Genomic DNA, 25,955 nt, shown 5'->3' with positions numbered 1-25,955 from the left:
TGCCTTTTTGTCTTTGTATCCCCACCCTTGTCACCAATACTGTTATACTAAATGGCTATTGCTTGATTAATTGATGATTTATTGCATAGTTGGCAAATTTCTTATAGAGAGGTCTTCCTAGGGACTTAGACCTCTAGCTGCCCCTATGCCTTTTTCTCTTCTGTCTTCTCAGGACTGTAATTTATTCCCTCTGCCTTTTGGAATCCCTTTGCTCAAGGCTTAGCTCCTGAGTCCTCAAGGACCTGGTTCCTTTAGACAGCCCCCTCTCTTCCCTCCTCCCCAAATTATCCCAAGCTTGGTTTGCCAGCTGTGTCATTTTTGCCAAACTTCAGCTCCTCCAGAGATGGAATGCTTTTTCTTTTTTCCATTTGGGGCTTTCAGTTTCTAGTACAGTGCTTTACACATAGAAAGTGCTTAATAAATGCAGGCTCACAGAGGGTTGGGTTAGGTGGGGTTCAGACGTGTTGGAGAAATGTTAACTTTCTAAGACTTAGAAAAGCAAAACCTCCCATCAGAGCAGGAACTGCAGGCGGTGTACTTTGTCCCAATTCCTAGCTCTCCTTTCCTCTCTTCTCTTCCCCTCTGGACCTGAACTAAATGGTCAGGGCAATGATGGCTCTCCAAAGAAATTCCCTGGGTTTGGCATGCAAATCTCCAAGGAATGAAGACCTCCACCTTCCTGGCTACCACTCAAGCTCTGGAGAGCAGCCCTGGCTCACCAGCTTAGGGTTGGCATCCTTAAGAGGTCATATCCCAAATCTTCCACTCTCTAGAGGCCATCAAAGGCGGAGACTTGAGGCAGAGTTCCTCAAGAATGACTATCAATCCACACAGCAAGCCTAGTCTTCTGGAGAGACTGACCTGCACTCTCTTTTAATCCCTGCCCTATCAGAAGAGGACAAATTCATATTCCAGAGGCAGCACAGTAGTGGAAGGAGCCCTGGGCTTCAGAGTGGTCTGGGTTCTAATCCTGTCCTGGACACTTACCAACTATGTGAACCTAGGGAGGGAAGCTCTGAGCCTTAGTTCCCTTGTTGATAAAATGAGATGGAGGAGGACTAGTAGCTCACAGGGCCATTAAAAGTAACAAATCAGATGTCTATAAATGCTTGGCAAGCCTCAGCCCTCCACACATGGGCTTTTCAAATACAAGCCTCTGCTGTGTTGTAAACCTTAAAATTTCTTAGACTTGTGAATGTTGGAAATTTCACCATTGGAAGGTTTCATGCTTGGAGGGAATTTCCTACTGATAGTGGGAACTCTATTGGAATGTGAACCCCATTGGCATGGGAGGGTCCTTCTCCTCCCTACCTAAGACTACTTTAGGACAGAAACCTTTTGCTAAACAATGGAAAGGGCTTTGACCTATGCTTAAGCATAGAACAGGAAGTTCTTTGAGTCATGATTGATTTTAGAATTGATACAATAGAGATACTTGGAATGACAGAACCAAGTCTTGGAACTTACAATCTCCACCCTACTCAGTCCTAACAGGATTTAGGAAGGGCTACAGCATAGATCAAAATTTAATTATTTGAGAATATGACCTTCAACAGACATGTGCAAAGGGGCAGCCCTCTGGGCGGTCCTGGGTTAAGCTAGAGCCACCATTGGCACAGGGAAGACATGGACAGTGATTGGTAGATGTGAGAACTGAGGGGAGGGAACTTAGATGGTTTCCTTAAAGATAGCAAGGTCTGAGGACTGGAGGTGGTTGGAGAGGTTTTGCTCTGAGAGGTGATGCTCTGAGAAGGCTTGCTCTGAAGGAGGCTGGAGGTGGAGGCCCCTGAGACTGTTTCTCCATTTTGGTCACGTGAGTGATAGGGACTGATCTCTTTATTTGCCTCAGCTATCTAAGGGCTTGGGCCTTTTGGCCCAGCCTAAACAGAGGGGGGTATTTAAGCCCTATTCCCTTCTCTCCCCTTTCTCTCTCTCTCTCTCTAATACCTTTCTTCCTCCTGTTTGTCATTAAAAACTCCATAAAAGGTTGATTGAGTTTTCATTTAGGAATTACATAGCTGAATTCCTTGGCGACCTTAAATTAATATATATCAGTCTTTTAAAGTGATTTCCTTGTCACAGTGTTGAGTCCTGAGGGCTAAGTCAGGGGGCCATGAAGGTAAAGGAAAGGAAAATTTCACCCCTGTTGGGCAGATTCCAGGAGCTTTGTGGAGAGAGTGTACTCTGGGGGCAGAGATTGAAGGAAAAAGCCTGCTGGACACTGCAGGACCCCAAAAATGCCAGAACAGAGGCAGCCTCAAAGCTAAGGAGGAAACTAGGGATTTATCAAGGTGGAGAGTGAGGGCAAGACATGAGGAGCCTCCCCAAGAAAAGGCATGGTAAGGGGAGATGCCATCTTAAACTCAGAGAATCGCTTGGAAGAAGGGCGCATGAAGGGCGTGACATGGATAGACAGGTAGGAGTCAAGATCAAAAAGGCTCTTCAATGCTCGACCAAGAGCAAAGTTCTGCTGAGAGTTGTAGCCCAGCAGCAGGTTTTGGCCCAAAGGATGGCATTCTCTATCCAGAGTTCCGCCAATGGGCAGAAGCCATACTCCCATTTCCCCATCCTAGCAGGGCTAGTCACAGGACCAGGCAGGGAATCTGCCTCAGAACAAGCTGGCCCACAGAAGCCTAGACACATTACTGGATGTGAAAGTTCACCGTTCACCCAAATTACCCAAGCCTTGGCCCCCAGAGGGCTGAGAATGGTGTCTCATCAATGGCCAACGTTCAGGTTCCCTAGCCTGGGTCATCAGGTTGAGGATATGAGAATTTAAAATTTAGGTCTTATGATAACATGAAAGTTCTAAAGTAATACTGTGGTAGACGATCTAAAAAATTAACTCTTAAGTCACAAATCTGTTAGCCACTCTTAACAATTTAATTTAATGGAGATATAGTAAAAGAGAGAAATGCAGAAAGTAAGTAGAAAGTATTGCTTAGCTAGATAACCTATAATTTCTGTCCAAAGATGTCCAGCTCACCACCCTGTAAGGGCTCTTAAATTCTGATCTTCACATGGATTTCTGGTAGTCTCAGCAAGGGTACCACCAATGTAGCCTCCTCCAGGAAAGGAAGGCCAGCTACTCACCCAGGAAACCAACACAGGATCCAGGGAAAGAGTCTCCTTCAGTCCAGCTCACTGACACAGAGACTCCAAAGACAAACTCCAAAGGAGAAGTTCAAAGGAAAAGTCCCAGGGAAAGGAATTTTAGGACTTTTTATAGTCCTTTTTCAAATCACTTCCTGTCCCTTCCTCACCTTAAAGGAACCAATCACAAGTCTTTCAATTTGCCTAACACTGCAGAGGGGTGGGGAAGTGGCCTCTGGAATTGTCACCCACTCTAGCAAATGTCTTGTGAACTCTAATAATTAGACTGGTAAGGTACTAAGTAGGGGTACTTAAGTCTTTGTTGATTAACTTAAATAAGAGAAGAATTAATCCTATATTCACGAGGAATGAGCTCCGCCCCCCCCCACAGGTCACCAAAGGGCCTTGTGGATCAAGGTCACATCCACACCAATTCAACAAGCTTTTAGTAGGTTCCTATCCTGTGTCAGTTTTGGTGCTGGGGGTACAAAGACAAAAATTAAATAGTCCCTTCCTTCAAGGAGTTCCCACTCCCCATCTCCTACCCATACCCAGCTTGCTTGACCTACAGGGACCATCCCAAGGGCCTACATCTGGACCAGTAGAAAGGAAAAAGGCAGAGCCAGGACCCAAACCAGAGAGGGACCCACTGGGTCATGGATCACTGCCATCAGACTAGACAGGATGGATTCCCTGATGTGCAGCAAGTGTGCTCCTCTGTATGAAAGCCATTCCACACTTTTAACATTCATAAGGTTTCTCCAGTGTGGATGCTCTGATGTGCAGTGGAAAACTTTCCATAAAAGCCTTTCCAAATTGTTTACATTCAAAAGGTTTCTCTCCAGTGTGGATTCTCTGATATGTATTAAGTCTCTCTATGAAAGCCTTTCCACACTATTCATATTCATGATGTTTCTCCCCAACATGGATTCTCTGATGTCTAGTTAGAGAGACCCTCCGTATGAAAGCCTTTCCACAATGTTCACATTCATAAGGTTTCTCTCTAGTGTGGATTCTCTGATGTGAAACAAGACTGCTCCTCTGTGTGAAAGCCTTTCCACAGTGTTTACATTCATAAAGTTTCTCTCCACTGTGGATGCTCTGATGTGCAGTGAGAGAGACCCTCACAGTGAAAGACTTTCCACATTGTTTACATTCATAAGGTTTCTCTCCAGTGTGGATTCTCTGATGTGAAACAAGACTGCCCCTCTCTGTGAAAGCCTTTCCACAGTGTTGACATTCAAAAGGTTTCTCTCCAGTGTGGGTTCTCTGATGTGCAGCAAGGTTGCTCCTCTGTGTGAAAGTCTTTCCACATTGTTTACATTCATAAGGTTTCTCTCCAGTGTGAATTCTCTGATGTCTAGTGAGAGAGATCCTCTGGGTGAAAGACTTTCCACAGTGTTTACATTCATAAGGTTTCTCTCCAGTGTGGATTCTCTGATGTGAAACAAGACTGCTCCTCTGTGTGAAAGCCTTTCTACAGTGTTTACATTCATAAGGTTTCTCTCCAGAGTGGATGCTCTGATGTGCAGTGAGAGAGACCCTCACAGTGAAAGACTTTCCACATTGTTTACATTCATAAGGTTTCTCTCCAGTGTGGATTCTCTGATGTGAAACAAGACTGCCCCTCTCTGTGAAAGCCTTTCCACAGTGTTGACATTCAAAAGGTTTCTCTCCAGTGTGGATTCTCTGATGTGCAGCAAGTTTGCTCCTCTGTGTGAAAGCCTTTCCACATTGTTTACATTCATAAGGTTTCTCTCCAGTGTGAATTCTCTGATGTCTAGTGAGAGAGATCCTCTGGGTGAAAGACTTTCCACAGTGTTTACATTCATAAGGTTTCTCTCCAGTGTGGATTCTCTGATGTGCAGCCAGATTGCCCCTCTGTGTGAAAGCCTTTCCACACTGTTTACATTCATAAGGTTTCTCTCCAGTGTGGATGCTATGATGTTCAGCAAGTTTGCTACTCTGTATGAAAGCCTTTCCACATTGTTTAAATTCATAAGGTTTCCCTCCAGTGTGGATGCCCTGATGTTCTGTAAGCTCAGAATTCTGAGTGAAACGTCTGTCACCTTTATCACTTGCAGAAAACATCGCAACACTTTTATGCTTAGAATGTCTAAAGAGATCTAAAATCCAGCCAAAGGTCATCCCTCCTAGGTTACCTTGATACAAGGACATTTCAGGAGGTTTCTCAGGTGAATGAACAAGACCTACTTCTTCAGGAAATGGTTTCCTATATTTGCTATCCTGGAAAGTGTCATTTCCTGAGGTCAATTTCACATACTCATTTAGGACGGAATATTGATTGAATTTCTTTGAAGTATCATCAAATTCAGAGTCATTTCTTGGATGTTTTTGCACCATATTAGAGTTGCAGATTTCTCGCAAAATGAGGTCACAGGGTCCCACATTCACGCATCTTTGGGCGTCAGATCCTTCCTCAAAAAGGCTCAGCTTTGTACACATCTCCTTCACTTCAAAATTCGTCTCAGCCTCTGAAGAAAACAAATGATGATAATGACACATAAGGAAGGAGGACACACACACACAGAAATATATTTCCTCTGGTGGCAGAAATTAAAGTGTTTATTTTTCTCTTTCCCCTGGCAAAAAGGAATTTCCAAATGTAAACATGAAGAACCAGTCCTTGTATATACCATTTGTTCATATCTGCAAGATGGATGATTTTAGAAAGACTTGCCCATGCACAATAACAATGAAACCTTACCAGGGACATGTGACACATGAAGGCCTGATTTATTCAACATCCTTTGCAACTCATGTCATGAGTAAAGAATGGAGGAATGACCTGACCAACTTCATTGCAACTAGATTACCACTCAAACACTATGCCTGATCATGCTTTGTTCACAGTATTGCATAGTGTTTCTCCATTGCCCTATTTTTCCTAAAAAGACACTTGTCCAATATTCTTGTAATTTTGTGAATCTCAGGTAACCTTTGAGATATTGTATTTATCATTTTAGATATCTATCATCACATGGTCATTCTTGGTAAATTTTGTATGCTAAGCAGAAAAACAATTTTGCTCTTAACTCTCATGCAGTAATTTTCAAAGTGGAATAGAAATTGTCTTCTTTTTTCTACACATGCAAACATATTATTACTCTTAGTACATACATACTAATTATTCATCATATTTTGTGATTAACCACATATTATGTCACAAGACCTATATTGAGACTATCATCCATGTCTCAGGAAACGAACAGCATAATTCAGCACTGGTCTCCGAGCCCCTAAGTCTAGCATTCCATTCACCACAACAGATAAAATTCTTTTGGGATAACAGCCCTCATACACCTGCTTTCACGTGACTTACCTGGGCAGGAAATCCTTGGGCCTTTTTGTTCTAGCAGCCATGGTGCCAACCCTTGTTGAAAACAGAAGATCAAATTTTCTCTAGGAACTGGAAGCCCTGGGCATGAGAAAGAAGGCAAAGATCAGGAGAGAAAAAACAAAAAATTTGGTCTTCTTAAAGGAAAGGGGACAGGCAAGTAAGGCCTACAGAATGGCTTCTGTTGTATTCACTGTTGGCATATGTGCAGGAGGGCAGAAATCATGGAAAACATTTGGAATCAGAAAAGCCCATATTGATTTATCTCTTGTAATAGGATTAGGCACATTATAAAACCTCCATTATCTAACAATTAAAGGCAGCTAGTAGAGAAGAGATAAGAGATTAGAACATGGAGTCAGAAAAGTACATTTAACCCAGGATCAGAGAGATGGTGCCCCTGGGCAAGTTATTTAATCTCTGTTTACCTCAATTGCTTCAAGTATGAACTGAAGACAAAAAGAAGATCAAACTCACAGGGATGTTAAGAAATTAATGATAATTACCAAATCCTTTACCCAGTAGAGGGGACATAGAGCAGATATTTTCAAATGCTTATTTCCTTCCTTTCCATTTCTATCATCTGACCTGGGATGTGAGGGAAGAATGAAGGTGTAATGAGGATAAATTTGCTAGACTTAGGGGCTATGAGGTTCAGTCTTATACTTCTTTATTGTTACGGATATAACAATACCCTTACCTTTATTCTGTATAAATCTATATGTCAAATATGTTTTTATAAACAACACATCACAGGATACAGGTTTTTTATCCACTCTTCTCTGTTTCCATTCTATGGGTGAGTTCATCTCATTTACAATCACAGTTATGATTACCATCTCTGTATTCCCCTTCATCTTGTTTTCCTCTTTTAATCCTACACTTTCTCCCTTCACTATCTATCCATATGCTTCCCTTTTAATCACTTCTTCCATTTCCCTTCCCTTATAATATTCTCCCTTCTATCTCCATGCTTCTTATTCTTCTCCTATTTCTCTATAGGGACTCTTAATTTCTCCACCTATTCCATTGCCCTGATATTATTCCCCTCTCTCCATCACCTTTCTTATTCTTCTATTTCTTTTATAGAATAAGATAAGATTGAATACCCCAATGAGTCTGGCTGTTGTTCCTGATGAGAATAGGTTATACTGATTGCCTGGCACCACTCTCATTGTCACCTCTACTGTAATAGTTTTTCTTCTTATGCCTCTTTATTTGATAAAATTTACTCCATGTTACTTCTCTCTTCTTTTTTCTCAGTGCTATCCTCTTTTTGACTTCTTAAATTTTTTAGCATATCTTCCTAAACACTTAATACCACCCCCATAAGTATTTTTCAAATAACTACTATGATAAGGAGAATAAATTTAAGAGTTACAAATATCATTGTTCCACTAGGCATATAAAAAACAGGACCTTCTTGAGTCCTATAAATATTCTCTCTCTCTTTTTAATTAAAACCCTTACCTTCCATCTTGGAGTCAATACACTCCAAGGCAGAAGAGTGGTAAGGGCTAGGCAATGGGGGTCAAGTGACTTGCCCAGGGTCACACAGCTGGGAAGTGTCTAATGCCAGATTTGAACCTAGGACATCCCATCTCTAGGCCTGGCTCTCAATCCACTGAGCTACCCAGCTGCCCCCAAATATTCTCTTTCTGATTTAACTTTTTATACTCTTGAATTTTGGACTGGAACATAAGCTTTTCTATTTTGGTCTGCTCTTTTCATCAGGAATGCTTGGAAATCTCTTTTTATTAAATAACCATTTTTCTCCCTGAAAATATATACTCAATCCTTATTGGTGGCTAATTCATGGTTATAAAACTATAAAACTAGTTTCCTTGGCTTTCAGAATCTCATATTACAAACTATTTTGATCTTTTGATGTAGAAGCTCCCAGATCCTGCGTAATCAACACTGGGGCTGCATAATATTTGAATTGTTTCTTAGTGGCTTAGCTGAGTTATTTCTCCTTAGCATCTTGGGAGTTGTCACTTGGGGACTTATTACAGGAGGTGATCTGTGGATTCTTTTCATTTCTCTTTTAAGCAATGATTCAAGAACATCAAGGCAGTTTTCTTTTATAATTTCTTATAAGACATCCAGGTTTTTTTCTTTTGTAATATATTCTAATAAATCTTAGATGGTCTTTCCTAGATCAATCTGCCAGGTTGGTTGTTATTTTCAATAAGATATTTCATGTTTTCTTCTCGTTTTAAATTCTTTTGATCTTCATAGTTTCTGGATGTCTAATGAAATTCTTAGCTTCTATATGTCCAATTCTAATTTTTAAAAAAAATAATTTCCTCCTATGACCTTTTGATCCTCCTTTTCCTTTGGGCCTTTTGACTCTTCCTGGAACTCTTTTCTACATTCGATTTTTTTTACCCTCTTTTCCCACTTGGTCAACTCTCCTTTTTAGAAAAACTCTTTTCTTCATTAGTTTTTTTGTATTTCTTTTGCCACTTGACCAATTTTCCTTTTTCAGGTCTTATTTTCTTTCTGCATTACTTACATTTCTTTTCCCCATTTTTCTTCCACTTCTCTCATTTCATTTTTGAATTTCTTTTTGAACTCTTCCATCAACTGAGACTAATTTCCATTATTATTTGAAATTCTGCATGTGGGAACTTTTGTATTCCAATGCCTGAGTCTGCACCTTGCTCTTCTTTGGCTCATTAGTCATTTTCTACATTTAGATGTTTTTCTTGCTATTTGCTTATTTTCCCAGGTTTTTTCCACTTTGACCTCTATCTCTGTTCTCAGGGTAGTAGGGGCATTATCTTAAACTTCAATTTTTCCTTGCTGCTCCCCTCAGCTGTAGTTCTGGTTTTCTGCAACTTTCGTTTCTTCCTAGGTGGTACCATGGCATGTGGGCTGGGTGCTCTGAAAGCTGCTGGTTTAGTCTCCTCTAGGGACTGCTGATGGCTTGCAGGTATCAGAGAACTGGGAGCTACTTTGTTCTGGGGTTAGGGGCTTCATTAGAGCCCTGAAGTGGCCAAGTCAATTTGGTGCCTCATATAAGAATAGTAGAGAAGAAGAGAGGTTTGTAAACGTCAGAGGCTTGGGTTTGCCATCTAGAATGGCTCATGTACAGAACACAAGGGAAAAGTTCCAAGGAGTGTCAGAAATATACATAAAAGGGAACAGAAAAGCTGTAGGAAACCTTTTGGTTCCTGTCTCTCAGGGATCTTGGAGAGGTCACTTACTGCCAGGAGAAAATAATGGGCTTTCAGTTGGACCCTACACCCACGATTTCTCCCATCAGCTATTCGGTCTCTGAAGAGAGATTTATCCACTGGAGTTATATCTGTTCCCGCTGACCATGTTCCTGAGTTCCCGTTTCTTATTTGTTATCTGATTTATTCAGAAGAAGCCAACCTGAGTCAAGAATATCTTTCTGTCATCAAGAAAAGCTGCAGTGGGCAGCTGGGTGGCTCAGGGGGCAGGTGGGTGGCTCAGTGGATCGAGAGCCAGGCCTAGAGATGGAAGGTCTTAGGTTCAAATCTGGTGTCAGACACTTCCCAGCTGTGGGACCCTGGGCAAGTCACTTGACCCCCATAGCCTAGCCCTTACCACTCTTCTGCCTTGGAGCCAATACACAGTATTGTTGTTCCATCCAAGATGGAAGGTAAGGGTTTTTAAAAAAATAGAAAAGCTGTAGCCACTTTGCTGGTCCCTTGAGGGTGACTCTGCCATTCACCTTCACCCTCTCAAAGCAATCTGAAGTATATTTTGTCTACCTGTATTTGGAGAAGCCAATTGTCAGGAAAGTCAGATAGGGATTATTGGGTTAATAGACAGTCAGTGTAACAGTAAGCAGCCTCAAGAACAGAAAAATAGATCCGCAAGTGTCTTTTAGGCATGGTGAGAGAACTAGAGAATTAGAGATTAGGGAATCTTTCCTTCACCCTCCTTCCTTTCTCTGTGTGAAAATACTCAAATAAATCCTTTCATTTATAAAGATAGCAGTCAGACTGCATTATATCACTGAATCCGGTCCGAGGCCTAGTAGACCAGGCTACAGACTGATAAAACCAGAGAAGAGCACTTGAACAACTAACATCTACATAGGTGAAGTAATTTACTTACTTCACTCACTACAGCCCTGTACCAAGCCATTATATTCCATCAGGAGGGCATGGGATGCATTAATAACGTAGGATTAAGAAGCATCCCCAGTCTGGATTTTGGCTTGTGCCCAGATTCAGAAAGTAGAGTAATAAGGGGGGCGGGGGGAGGGGGTAGATTGACTGCACTCCTCTGTGCACAATTTTACTTCTAGTTCCTGCCTTATCCCTTTATGCCTAACTTTCAAGTTGTTTTTCTCAGGAGTCACCTCACTCTTACATGTTTGTTTATAACTAGTCATTTAAAAGTACATTTTCAGGTTGCTTTGAGATTCTTGGGGGTGGTTCCAGCTTTTCCTTCTGTTTTGCCACCTTCTTGGCTTTACCTCCTCCATTAATACTTAATCACAGGAAATCCTTTCTAAAGACTAGACCCAACCAAACATGGAAGGGGCTGCCTTCGCAGGAACATAGTTTCCTTCCATGCCCATCTTCAAGGAAAAAGTGCCTGGGTATAAACAGAGAATTTACACACAAATTTCAGGTCTAATTAGAGGCTGGACTAGATGACTTCTGAGAGTAGCTTCAGGAATGAAAATATGTAACAATGGTTTAAATTTTCACCTGAAGCTATCTAAAACAGGAGAAATGATTTCAGGAGCAAGAAAGGAAAGTCCCAGCTTCTTATCACATAATTTAAAGACTTTTTAAAAATGAAAAGCAGAAAGAAAGGGAACCCTGGGCAGAGCTCCACAATTTTGCTTTTTTAACCATTGACAAAGGCTCAAAATCTTGTACATTTGATTAGAATAAAGACATTCCCTTAATGTCAGATTCAGAGTTAACATAGGAAAGGGTCCTTACCCACAGACAGTACATTGTGCACATTCTCCAGCATCACCTCCTGGTACAGCTCTTTCTGAGAATGGTCCAAGAGGCACCACTCCTCCTGGGTGAAGTCCACAGCCACATCCTTGAATGTTATTGACCCCTAAAATAGCAAAAGTCACAAGATTCAGATCTGAACCTTCATATTTCATCTAGTTCAACCCTCATCCACCGACTAGAGGAAACTGAAGCACTCAAGGGATTTATCAAAACCCCTAAACTTGAAGGGTGTCAGGGCCAGCACTGCAGACCTGTCATTCAGAGCCCAATGGAATACTGACAAAGACATTTTGTGTCTGAAGACAGAATCATGTTGTGAAGAGTAAAACCTGGAGAAGTGTCTTACTGTGAAATGCTTTCCCCTGTGGCATCAAGTAATTCACAAGTACTCTGAATTAAGTATGTGATGCTGTGGAGGAGAAAGAGAGAAGGTGACCTAAAATTATTTCTCATCAGAAGTGTCGAGAATTGATCTGGTAAGAACACTTTTTTTTTAAACATTATTTTATTTGGTCAATTTCAAACATTATTCCTTGGTTACAAAAATAATTTTCTATTCCTCCCTCCCCTCCCCCTCCCATAACCAACGTGCAATTCCACTGGGTATTACATGGGTCCTTGATCAGAACCCATTTCCATGCTGTTGGTGTTTGCACTAGGATGTTCCTTCAGAGTCTACATCCCCAACCATATCCCCTTGACCCATGTAATCAAGCAGTTGTTTTTCTTTGGTATTTTTACTCCCACAGTTTTTTCCTCTGAATGTGGATAGTGTTCTTTCTCATAAATTCCTCCAAGTTGTTCAGGATCATTCTGTTGCCACTAATGGATAAGTCCATTACGTTCGATTGTACCACAGTGTATCTGTCTCTGTGTACAATGTTCTCCTGGTTCTGCTCCTTTCGCTCTGCATCACTTCCTGGAGGTTGTTCCAGTCTCCATGGGATTCCTCCACTTTATTATTCTTTTGAGCACAATAGTGTTCCATCACCAACATAGACCACAATTTGTTCAGTCATTCCCCAATTGAAGGGCATCCCCTCATTTTCCAATTTTTTTGCCACCACAAAGAGCGCAGCTATGAATATTCTTGAACAAGTCTTTTTCCTTATTATCTCTTTGTGTTATGGCTGGATCAAAGGGCAGACAGTCTTTTAGCGCCCTCTGGGCAAAGTTCCAAATTGCCCTCCAGAATGGTTGGATCCATTCACAACTCCACCAGCAATGCATGAATGTCCGACTTTGCCACATCCCCTCCAGCATTCATTACTTTCCTTTGCTGTCATGTTAGCCAATCTGCTAGGTGTGAGGTGATACCTCAGAGTTGTTTTGATTTGCATCTCTCTGATTATAAGAGATTTAGAACACTTTTTCATGTGCTTATTAATAGTTTTGATTTCTTTGGCTGAGAACTGCCTATCCATGTCCCTTGCCCATTTATCAATTGGAGAATGGCTTTATTTTTTGAATTGTAAGAAAACTTTCTGAAGAGTTTCTGAGAAGGTAGCATGTACTGTGTATTCTAAGGGGAAAGTATTACCAGTGATCAATGAGGAGAAAACACAGAAAAGAGAATCCTCTTCTTAATTTCCTAAAAGGTTTATCTAGATGATAACATAAAAACGTTTATTGATTCTAGCCAAGAGAAGAAGCACAGTCTTAGGTTAAATTGAGAAAAAAAATAAATTGAGAGTTTGGGGAACCACTGAGTATAATGTGCAATAGTCAAAACATTCTTTGATTCATGATCAATGCTATTTGTTACTAGAATATATTCCATCATTTTATATTTAGTTACACAGAAAGAAGAATATGATTTGAGTTATTTCAAAGCAAAGACACTGACATTTTAATGAATGGAATTCTCAAGAGGCAGATTTTTTTCATTTTAAATACTTTATTACATGACTGGTTATTTAATGTGTTCAGCTGACATCGTCCAAAATCTAAAGGAAAGAAAAATGGGTAGGAGAAACTAGTATAATAAAATGACAATCCTACCAAAATTAATTTACTTATTCACTGCCGCACATATCAAACTACCAAAAAACTTTTTTCTAGAATAAGAAAAAATGATAATAAAGTTCATCTGAAAGAACAAAAGATCAAGGGAACTAATGAAAAGTAATGCCAAGGATGGTGGCCTAATTGTACCAGATCTTAAACCTTACAATGAAGCAGTCATCATCAAAAAATATGGTTCTGGCTAAGAGATATGTAAGGGTTAAAAATGCTTTCACTAAATTTATGAGTTAATAAAAGAATTATTGTGGTCTCCATTTATAAAATTAACTTTTAAGTCACCAGGCTGTTAGCAGCTTTATTACAGCAGGGTAAAGTTAGTAAATAGGGAAATGTAGGAAGGTGATAGCGGAATTCTCTAGGCTACCTCTCTATGTCTGCTCCAAAGAAATCTAGCCTGCTCCCTAACAAAGTTCCAATCTCTAGCCAGAGGCGCAGGACAGTCTCAGACGCGAATGCAAAAACCCTTCAACCCAGAAAATCCTCCAATATGGAAGTCCTGCAATGCAGAAGAATCCAACACAGAAATACCAATGCAACAAGGGCCACCAGTCCAGCAGAAGCAGAAAAAGATCCTCAGCCAAGAGCCACCAGCAAAGAAGCAGAAGTCCTCCCTCAGAATGCGCTTGGATGGCTTTTATTAGAAGTTTTCTCCATATCAATTCATGTCTCTCTGGTTCCTCCTTCCTTTCACTGTAGGCTGATCTATCACATCTCAGGAAACAATTAAAGTCTCTCAATTTGCCTAGCACTGCCCAGGGGTCTCTGTCTGTGGGATCTACCTCCCATCCTCTGAGGGTGTGAACTCTATCAAAAGGATTCACAAGTTCCTAACTGGTTAAGTCAAAACGGTGGAGCATTCCAAGTACTTGATTAAGTTAAGATAAAAAAATGCCTTTCACAGATAGAAAGGTAGATCAATGGAAAAGATTAGGGGTAAATAACCTAAGAGAAAGAAAAAAGGCAGTTCTCTTCAGTCCCACAGGTCTTTATCTCTCTTTCTGACTCTTCCTCTCACTTTATATATTTTATGATTATATATATAATGTGTGTGTATATATATATACACATGTCTCTCTGGTGAGCTCACCATTCAGTCCCTCCCCTGGGCATTCCCTGAGATTTCAGATTCATAAATAACCACTGAGGAGGGGGCTTAGGAGACCTCAACTCCCCCCAACATTACTTCACCACAGGAGAAGTAGGTCCTTGTCCATACAAGGAAGATGTCAGTCCAAGGTTTCCCCAGCCTTGTGGCTGACTTACCTCACTCTCAGCATATGTCAAGGTTCACCATGGCTTCCTAGTCTTTTAGCTTAACAAAAGAAGAGATTCCTGCCTAATTTCATAAACTGGGAAGAAGAGGACAGCAAGTCTGGAGCTTTGACCTTGGTCAGACTAAATGGAAATTTATTATTCCATAAAAATATCACAATTCAACCTGAACTTCAAAAAAAAACAGTTCATTTACGAAAAATAAGCCTAGCCCTGTAACTACAGAAATCTGGGGACCAAGGGTCAAGTAGTTAAGAGGCTGACTGAGGAATGAGTAAAAGGAAATTTACCTTTTTGCCTTTCAACTATGTGATTCTGATGTGAGGCCTGGAAGCAAGGACTGTCTGAGGTCCTTTACCATTGAAGATGTAAAATACAGACACATCTTCAGAGAAAGGAAGTTGAAACCAACAAGGGGAACTGATCCCACAGGCATTGATGCAAGGCAAATTAAGGAACTATGATTGGATCCCGAGATGTCACATGAGAAACCAAGTGGATGAAGAAAACTGTTTATGAAGGTGAGACCAAAGCTTTGGACAAGACTCTCCCACATTTCTGGCTGGAGATGGGACCTGAAGCAGCCCTTGTCAGTGGTGAGCTTGAATCCATCACAAGAGCACATAAGGTGGTAGGTTAGGCAACTCCCTACCTCCTTCCTACATATTCCCCTTTTTACTATCCCTTACTTTTTACTATTTTGATATAATTAAGCTACTAACAGCCTCATCATTTAATCTTAATTATTACAAATGGAAATACACTATATAATTTTTCAAAAGTTTCTTCACTCCTCTCATTTCTATATTCTTAAAGTTATTCTCTACAGTTTAGTACCTCCTTGGAACCTTGATTAAAATTCCTTACTAAAATCGTACCTGTCTTAATTCTATCCTATTCAAATCCAACATTCTTTGTACTTCCCATCATTCCAAATAGTCTGTAGTCACACAAAGTATCACTTTAATTGATAATCAAAAACTCAAAGGATTCCAGGTTTAAAAAAAGACTCCCATTTAAACATGGTATCTTAGCATGTTGCTATATCCAATATGTCAGATATTACTTTAGTCCATAGTACAAATTGGTAAACTGAGATAAGTTCTTATGGTTAAATAAAATCCCTGACATATGCAGTTTGTACCAGTTACACTGATTTTTACATACAACCAATGCAATGACATTTTTATTCTAAAAGTAAATCTTATAATAGTATTCCAAATGAATTTATGTTATATCTTACTTAAATTTTCTCCTTTTTAAATATCAATAATCTAAATGAGTAAAGAAGCTTTTAAACACTTTTCCTTGACTGTAAAAAATCTGTTTGTATGAGACGAAATTGTGCATTTTTGCAGTGAATCTTTCATGACTTCATGAAATGGAGTTCCTCTTCCCAGGTGTTTATGACATACCATTCCTGCTGAGTACACCAAAACAGAAATCTCAGTTCAAGGCTGCATAAACAGTTCCAAGAAATCCTGGGAATGGGTTAACTCCCCTGTTCACATTCTGGGGAGGATAGATTGTTTCTCTCAAGAAGAGCTTTAAATCTAGTGTGCTGCCTGCAATAAACGTTCATTATCCTTTCTTTGATAATGTTTCAGTCTTGCTTTCTTGCGACTCTGTAGCTATTCTCTGACAGCTCTAAGCTATCCCCCGACAGTTCTAAACTGTCCTCTGCTGTGACTCCGTAGATGTCCCCGGCAAGTGGCGCCTGGTATAGGGACACCGTTTCCCCCCGGTTCTTTTATTGGAACCCTCCCTTCGGTTCTCTTTGGAAAATCTCCGACTTGTCCAGGTCTTTCGAGAACCCCCGACGCTGTGTGCTAGTCATGCAGAGTTTCGACACTATGGAGATCCCCTCGGTGGTGAGTATATGAGATACTCTAAGGGTGAGAGGGAAATTATATTTCTTCTTTAGAATGGATCCTAAAACACTGATCTTTTCCTTTCAAAGCATGCTTGTCACAATGTTGTGTGTTTCCGTTTATCATTGTGTTTGTCAGTCTCGTCTCTACGTGTTCTTAAATTGGACACTCACAAAAAGAAAAAAAATGGGATAGTTGCAAGATTGAACTTGTCTGTCAAAAATCCTCAGCAGAGGACAAAAGCAAATACCTGTTCAATGATTTTTTTCCTCTTTCTTCCTTTGGATGGGCCCCCGAAGGAGTGAAAAAGAGAAAAATTCAGAGCAGAAAAAGGGAGATTTTTACTCCATAATTAGAGGCTACTTTTCACTTATGATTAATTCTAAGGTTTGATGTATGCAATTTGGGAGGATTGTTAATGATTTTGATATGATCCAAATATAATTTCATGTATTATGGTAACTATTTGTCAGTTAAATGTGAAATGTTAACCAGATTTTCTTGAGCACAACAAAACTACGGTTTGAAGTTTGTTTTGTTAGATCTTGCTATGCATAATGGTTTCAGTGAATTTGAGAATTGTCTAAATGTGACTGATAGCCAGCCTGACACAGAGAGGGAATGTTTTACTCTATAAGGACAGAAATTGCACTGGCTACTTTATAGAAGTAAAAGTCATCCAGAAAAAGTTGTTATGTTGTTGAGAAGAACTTATTCTAGAATGTAAATTTGGGATTTTTTTTTTTCAAATCAGATTTATTTTAATGCATGTGCTGTCAGGAGTAGTAACAAGAAATCATATGGCACACAAGAAGTTTTTAAAGTGATTAATCTGTTCATGGGATTTAATAATACTAGTACTAAGAATCTGGTATTTTGCAAAAGAGAATTTCTAAACGATGTTGGCTCTTTGACTAAGGTTATATGAATTGCTTTTAAAAATGTGTATAATGTATAGGAAGGAATTTAAGGGTATATGATATGCAAACAGCAGCCTTGAAATCAAGAAGGGCTTGTCATAAGGATTACATACAATTCAGAATAGTACCTTTCCTCTACTTACAATAATGGTAAAAGAGAAGCCAGAAGAAATAAGAGTATTGGATAGACATACTAGTTGATACTATGCATTCTAGTGTGAAATAGATACAACAAATTATAAACTGGAATTTAATAAGGTATGTAGCAATATTTTGAGCTAAAAGAACTAAACTGGAGGATCTATTCTACTTTAGACAGAGGTTTGAGAGGAGTGCAGGTCAATGCTTTGAACTTCAGTTTGGTTACACTGAAACATCGCTAAAGGACTTAATCAAAGTTATTTGGGAGTTGTGGAGTTCAAACTAAAATCCACTGAGAGTAAATGATTATGAAAGAGGTTTGATACATTCACAATTTTAAATTGTAGTAAGCTCACTTGTTAAAAAAGGATGGGACAAGGTTACTCAGTAATAAAATCTAAATTGAGTCAAGCAGCCTTAGGATAAATTGCTCAGAAGCTATTAACCCCTTCCTTGCACACAGGAAGGAGAAAGAAGTGCTTATAATTGTTCCACATTGATACTTGGGGACTGAAATGGGGACCTCAAAGAGGTGACAACCACTGTGTGATAGAACTTAAGATGAGTATATTTTAATTGTAGAAACAGAGGTTTTAAGACGCTCAAACAAACAAACTTTGCCAGCCCCATCTGACCAAGTAGCTTGTTTGAAGCTGTGGAATTTCAATGCAAACATTCCATGTCCAGAACCGACAAGATTATTCAGCCAACAACATGTAGCTTCAGCCCTTCATTCTGTAAGACTGCACTTTCCTGCTCTGCACATTGTCCATTATATGGGTGATATTCTTATCGCGGCTGAAGATGAATCCCAAATAAGCAAGTGCTACAGTCAATTGGAAATTACCTGGCAAAAATACCATTTAGTTATTGATCAAGAAAAGATTCACAAAACAAGTCCCGTACTCTATCTAGGGGCTCCGTTATAGGCAACATCTGTTACGCCTCAAATATACAATTAAGCAAGGACTGCCTTAATGCCTTAAATGATAATCAGGAATTGTTAGGTGATATCAATTGGGTTAGGCAATATTCATTTACTACAACTGAATTACAACCGTTATTCAAACTACTGGAAGGGAGTTCTGACTTGAATTCTCCTGGAACTTTGACACCGGAGGACTCTCTTGCTTTAGATAGTAGAAGACAAACTGAATCAGGCTCCACTTAACCGTTAATCAGCCTCCATTCGCCGTGGAAGTGACTCTTTCTGCAACTCCAATGTTACCAACAGGTGCCTTATCTGAGAAACAACGAGTCATTGAATGGCTACATCTAAAAAGCAAATCAGGAAAGCCTTTACAGAGTTATGACTGTCTCATGGCTCAATTATATGGAAAGGCATAGAGTAAGTGGTCTGAGGTTTAGGACAGCATCCTCATGGAATCCGGGTACCCATTGCTAAAGATGTACTACAGAAATATTTACAAAGTCGTGACGAATGGCCTTGGCTATTGGTGTACCCATTGCTATGACCACCTGCACTCCACAAGGCTTATTTCCTTTTTTGTCACCACATCCTGTTGTTTTCCCCATATTCTAAGAGATCGTCCGGTATCAGGACCTAATGTTTACGTTGATGCGAATGCTCGTTACGAGGCAGGAGTATACAAGGACGGCAGCTCCCCTGTCATTTTCAGCCTCCTTATTCTTCTACCCAACACAATGAATTAACAGCTGTTTGACCAGCTTTTTGGTTATTTCAGGAGCCTTTCACCCTCCTAATGGACTCTAGACATGGTTTTCAGTCTGTGCAGGGTACAGAACAAGCTGTCATCAGAGCCACTCAAAGCAATGTACAAACGTTATTCTGTGAATTACAAACTGTCCTACGACACAGGACACGTCCAGTGTGTGTCCTGCACGTACGCAGTCATACCACTCCGCCTGGACCCGTTTTTAAAGGAAATGACATCATAGATCAAGCTTTGATTGCTCCATGTTATCTCACTAATATGCAAATTAGCCGAGGAATCCCATCATAGATTTCACCAAAATAGTCCTGCTTTACGCAAAATGTTCCAACTCACAAAGCATCAGGCCAGGAGTATTGTTCAAAAGGGTCCTAATTGTGTTCCAAACCACCCCCAACGCATATTGCTGTGACTCCCAGAGGCTTAACTAGTACAGAGATATGGCAAATGGATGTGACCCATGAACGGTCCTCTGGACGACTTCAATATATCCATGGCACTGTGGATGCTCATTCAGGGGTTTTGTGGGCTTCCTGCTTGACGGGAGAAAGAACTTCTCCTGCTATTAATCTCTGCTTAATGACTTTCCAGATGGCTGGTCCCCCCGAACATTTAAAACAGAGAACGGACCTGCTTATGCTTCCAATTTTTTCTTTTTTGTCAAACTCAGGGTATTCGGCACCTCACAGGTATCCCGTACAATCCACAAGGACAAGCTATTGCGGAGCGCAGTAATGAAATACTAAAAACATTTCTTTTAAACAAAAAGGGGGAGACGGCACCCCGCATTGACGACTGGCAATAGCTGTACATACTATCAATAATTTGATCTTTACTTCCAAGAACATATCCAGAGCTGAAACAGTTTTCTCTGTGCTTTCTTATGAACGAAGTTCAGGCACCGCCACTCCTGGGCTCCCTCCCGCTGTGTTCAAGAAATCGACCCTAAAGAGAAGGACAAGGAGAGGACGCAGGAAGCCTCGCAAGGAGACTCGGCAACGTCTCCCTAAGATGCTGCCTCGTCTGCTTCTGTTCCAGAACTTAAGTGCAGCTACCGGAATAAAGGGATGGTCTTTGGGGAACCCTTGGGTAGAGTCTGTCGGCACGGGACACGCTTTACCGGAAGTAAATACAAAAACGAACTCTGGTATTCCTGGCATTTACCATTGTGAGAGACAAGCTAAGGACAGCAATCAGGCCAACAACTGGTTTGTGCCTTTCAATTGGACTGGACGAGTTGGGGCACCCCCAGTGTGCCTCGCGCGAGACCATCCTGCCTGCCTGCCCTCAGATCTCTGCAGGCGCCTTACTATGGTCATCCTGACCTGTCAGACTCTCTGGACAGGACCTTGTCGTGTACACAAAGGGGTAAAATAGGAAGGTTACGGCCAACGTAGTATCTAGGTTGTCTGGGGGAACCTTGTGATAGTACTTGGGGACAAGAGAGACCTGTTTGTCCTTCTGTGATGGGATATGAACAAGGAGACACCGTTAATATGCTTCCGCCCTTGCTATCGTGTAGCTCTAAGAGGGCGTCACGTATTCATTGGAAAAACATGACTGGGGTGTCTTGGCACAACGACACAAGGCGGATTGGACAGAAACTGGATTGTTATAAATTTCATGATTGTTTTATAGGAGGAGAAGCTCGCCTGTGTGGGTGACGCCCCAGAGCTAATTGGTGACGCTCTGCTACGTCACACAGATGTTGACTGATTGCGGACAGACAGCCCTGGCGTTGGATAAAGTGACTATGTCTCCCTGTGTGACTGTCACTAATACTGGGAACGTCCAAACACCAGTAAATAGAAGTGTTGCATTAGACATTCGAGCTTGCCTAACTGGGATGTGCTTTTATAACTACAGTAAAAAATTATCCTGAAGCTTTGAACATTCCCGAAATAACACACAAAGGAGTTAGATATTGGAATGTAACCTGAAGCAATTGCAGGGCCAGTTACTGTGTAGGATCACAAGTGGACGGGCCAGTCTTAACCATCAGGCGACCACGCATGGCCCTTTTTGCCCCTGAACATAAAGATTCATGGTGTGGCCGTCCAGGGGGTCAAGTTCTTCATGTACTACAACAAAAAATAAGACCACGACGTAAATGATGTATTGCTTGTATTGCATTAGGCATAGTAGCATCAGTTTCTGCTTTGGCTTCTACTCTAATAGGTTCTGTATCTTTGGTACTATCAGTATCTAACTTACATACTCTTGAACATGATGTCAATTATTTGAAAGCATTGGCTGCTAATGTAACCTCAGCATTAAAAGACAAAAAAGAAAATGATGTTTTTATAAAAGAATTATGTTACAGAAAAATATGATTGACCTAACGAATGAAGTAGAATATTTGTCATTGAAAGCACACATGAAATGTGATTATAGATATACCACATTTTGCTTGCTACTCATAACAGTAAATAATGACACAAAAACATTGGAAAAAATAAAATTACAATTACAGGGATTATGGGACCAATAAAACACCACCAAAGATATTAATGATTTGAGTATATTAATTCAAAATATTGATTCATCCTTTTGGAGGACCTTGAACCACAGCATATTGCAGATTCTTTGTATAATTGGATTGAAACAGGAAAAGGATTGTTTTCCTCCTTATTTCATGATATTGCTCTTCTTTTAGTTGGTGTGCTTATGATTTTGTTTATCTGCTTATGCTTGCCTTGTTTACTAAAAGCTTTAATGACTAGTTTTGCTGTATTACAAAAAACTATAAATCGGACCCTGTACCAAAGGGAATTGGATGGCATAAACAATAAGGGGGAATTGCAGTGAACCTTTCATGACCTCATGGAAAAGAGTTCCTCTTCCCAGGTGTTTGTGACATACCATTCCTGCTGAGTACGCCAAAACATAGAATCTCAGTTCAAGGCTGCAGAAACAGTTCCAAGAAATCCTGGGAATGGGTTAACTCCCCTGTTCACATTCTGGGGAGGATAGATTGTGTCTCTCGAGAAGAGCTTTAAATCTGGTGTGCTGCTTACAATAAACGTTCATTATCCCTCTTTGATAATGTTCCAGTTTTTCTTTCTTGCGACTCCATAGCTATTCTCCAACAGTTCTAAGCTGTCCCCCGACAGTTCTAAACTGTCCCCTATTGCAACTCCGTAGATGTCCCCAGCACATTATCTCTCAGCATACATCAATTACTATTAATAATTATAGATTGGCAACTTCCCTATAGAAAATTAGTGCGAGTTAGGTTCCCTTCAGAAAGGAGATACCAATCTCTCCTTATGAAGAGTAGAGAAATCCACCTCCCCAAGCAGGTATATTTACACACACACAAACATACACATAAAATACATAAATATGCACCATTAATACACTTTTCTAATGTGGCAAAATCCTCTCCTTCCCTCCACATGGGATGAGTTCTAACTAAAAGAAAATCAAATAAAATTTGTGGGATGAAATATATTCTCTGCATGTCAATCCTGGAAATTTTTCTGCTCTAAACTGTGATGGGTAAGATTTGCTTTTTCAGGTAAGAGCTTTGGGGGCTGCCATTGACATTGTTTGGAGTTCTGTTATAGTTGTCTGATGGCTCCTTGATCATGAAGTTGATAATCCACCATTCCAGAGAAAAGCCACCTTATTCAGAAGGAATGTGCTGGAACAGTCATGGTGGAGATCTTTATCTGGCTACTCTTTTTTTCTACTCTTTCAATGGGCACTTTTGGAATTTTCTCCTGCTTTGGTCTTGCTGACAACTTGCCCTTGAATGATCTGTATAATCTGAACCTTCTGAAACACCCTCATTTAGAAATGAGATTTTTTTCCAAGTCTGCAAAGTGATATTCTTCTTTCTGCTTTGTTGGCTTAAAGACACAGTAAAGAAATCTCAGGGAGGAAGTAAAGTGGCTCAGTGGATGGAGAGTTAGGTCTAGAGATGGCAGTTCCTGAGTTCAAATCTGCCCTCAGATAACTTTCTAGCTGTGTGAATCTGAGCAATTCACTTGACCCCTACTGCCTAGTCCTAGCCCTTACTACTCTTCTGCCCTGAAACAAATACACAGTATTGATTCTAAGTCAGAAGGTGAGGATTAAAAAAAAAGAAAGAAACCTGAAACTGTGCACCCTAAGAGAGTAAGTTCTTGCCCTGCCCAATGTAAAGGAGGCTGCTCTAAACTTTGGACATTTTTCAGAAGAGATCTCTGCTCTCCACACCTGCTGTCCCAGACAGATGCAAGTCACTCCATCGAAGGACCTAAGCAGGAAGCTGCTGAGCCCTGAACCTCTCTAGCCTCCTCTGGGCCACCAACAGCCACAGCATCCCTGCCAGACCCAGCCCAAGTGGCTGCTGGTGTCCCACAGCAGCTGCTGCCCATTGACAGGGAGCCCAACATCCTCCTCCACACTGTCTGTGCCCTGTAAGAATGCAGGCCAGGGTTCAATTCATTTATGTAAAGCTGATCATCGGGTGTGCTTATCTCGCATTCGTGATTCTACACTGTAAACTGATACCTCCAACACTGAGCCACAGCAGGTTCCTCGTGTTCGGAAATCTGGTCACTGTCCTGGCAGGTTTCTGTCCACCCTAACCAGCTCCTGTAATGACTGCCTGAAGTCAGTGAAAAGCTTGTTTTACAGATTCCCGTCACTAGAGAAGTCGCTGAGGAAGTTGTCTGGCAGGAACAGGAACGGCGGGCTGGGACACTGGATTCCGGTCCACGTAAGGTCTCGGTCCAGAGTGGCGTTTCCAACAGGCGACTCTGGGTGCTACCCAGCCTGTGTGTCACACAAGACCTCGGCCTGGAAGGCATTTCCTGATTGGCGGGAAGAATTCTCTTCTCTGAGTCCGTCCAGTTCCAGCTGCCAGATGTGACCAAACACAGGCACGAACCATATTGGACAGAGACTTCGCCTGCGCATCACTCAACACCACATCGGAGTTTCCCGGCACTGACGTGGTGCCTAATGATCCAGCAACGTCCGGGCCTCGTCAGCGCCTGCTAGTTGGGTTGGGGGCGTTTGTCTGTCCACCACGGAGAACGTCCCTCCGGAAAGGGCTTCCACAAACCGTCTTCTGAACGTATAACCGTGAGGAAAGCCCACGAGTCCCCGGAACAGGAACGGGCAGCTCGGCCTTCCCATGGAGTCCGTGAGGAATGTCCTGGGTGCCAGAGGCCGGGGGGAGTTATGGTAAACGGGGCCCGAAGCATTTCCAATGCTTTAAAAAGTAGTGAAAGAAAAGGAAGCCTAAAGCACCCGAGCGCCAGCCCAAGGCAGCTCCATCATTCTGTCAAGGCACGAATCAGCACAGGACACGGATGTGACCTCAAAATACCGAGCCGGGCCCGCCCCTCCCCCACGTCTTACTGCCTAATAAGGCCCAAAGGCCCAGCGAAGGCCTGACCCAGGAGGCAGTCCATGGCGTGTCCTCTGGCCTGGAGGCAGGAGCCTGGCTGGAGCCCCTCTCAGCAGACCCTGGCCGGGGGAGGGGCTGCACTCACCTGGGAGGGGGGCCTTGGGGTCCAGACGGCCATTCCTCTGGCTGCGGGCTCTCTGCAGGGCCACCCTGGGGTGCTTCGGGGGGGTGGCAGCCCCAAGGGGGGGAGACTTCCTCTGGGTGCGCCTGGGGGGGGAAGGAGAGAGGGGGAGGGCTCAGAGGGGCTCCCAGGCCTTCCCTGGCCTCAGGGGGTTACAGGTAGCCTCAGGCTGGGAAGGGCATAGGAATAGCCAGGAAGAAGCCCCGCCCCCTCTGACGCCATCTTTGGCTTCATCCCATTCAAGGCTGCACAGGGTGGAGGGAGGGAGGCTGCTGGGAGGAGACGGAGGGTGGGCAGGGCACTAGGTGGGGACGGGGAGAGCGGGCTGGCACTCCGTCAGTGCTGAGATCAAGGCTCCCCCCCGGCATGTGGGCACGGACACCCCCCCTGCTGCCCCCTGACGGGGCTCACGTGGGCCGCTTCTCCCCTGGACGTCCCCCCCGGGGGGAAGGGCAGGACCAGCCCCTCCCCCATCCTGTGACTGCGCCCCTCCCCAGCTGCCTCCCGGCTCCCGGGCTGGCGGCCCCTTCTCTCTCCTGGGGGAGGGCAAAGCCCCGCTGTGGCTCGGGTCCAGACGGAGCCGCCCCGGCCCGAGCCCGGCACTTCCGTGTTTGTCCCTTTTCCGGGGTCCTTTAAAGTGGGGGACAGACACTGAGGCAGCCCCCCGGACCGCTAGCATTTATGCGCCCCTCCCTCCCGCGCTCCTGCCCTGCTTCACTGGCTGCACATGCGCACAAGCTCAGAAAGCCAGAAGGTCCACCCGGGTCTTCCCGCCCCCCAGGATCCAGGGAGCAGAAAGTCTCAGCGGCAGAGCCGGGAGCCCGGGCCGCCCCTCCCTGGGCCACGAACCCCTCCTCTCCCCCTCTCACCCAGCAAAGGTCCCAGAAACGCAGTTGTGCAGCTTCCAGGAGCTGAAGAAGCCCAGAGGAGACTCCCAGCATGCTCGGAGACCGCCACAGGGGGGAGGAGCCGGGGCTGAGGCGGAGTCAGGAAAACGGCATTCTGGGAAATGGAGTCCTGCACAGCGGACGGCCCAGACTTGCACGTCTGTGTCAGGCATTCTGGGAAATGGAGTCCCTCACAGCGGAGGGCCAT

At 42.5% G+C, this 25,955-nt stretch overlaps 1 protein-coding gene across 1 annotated transcript; it reads right to left on the bottom strand.

Moving 5' to 3' along the window:
- Positions 1–2,860: 2,860 nt before the first annotated feature.
- Positions 2,861–25,955, bottom strand: LOC107651998 (zinc finger protein 383-like). The gene is made up of 5 exons (XM_056825051.1): positions 25,730–25,955; positions 24,825–24,946; positions 11,389–11,515; positions 6,437–6,532; positions 2,861–5,588 (listed from the first exon to the last, which is right to left on the bottom strand). The coding sequence occupies exons 1-5, from the start codon at positions 25,953–25,955 to the stop codon at positions 3,988–3,990; spliced, it is 2,172 nt and encodes a 723-aa protein (XP_056681029.1). The 3' UTR covers positions 2,861–3,987.

Source organism: Monodelphis domestica, chromosome 3 (assembly GCF_027887165.1).
Source record: "Monodelphis domestica isolate mMonDom1 chromosome 3, mMonDom1.pri, whole genome shotgun sequence".
Lineage (NCBI taxonomy): Eukaryota > Metazoa > Chordata > Mammalia > Didelphimorphia > Didelphidae > Monodelphis > Monodelphis domestica.
This window is presented reverse-complemented; position numbering and strand designations above follow the sequence as displayed.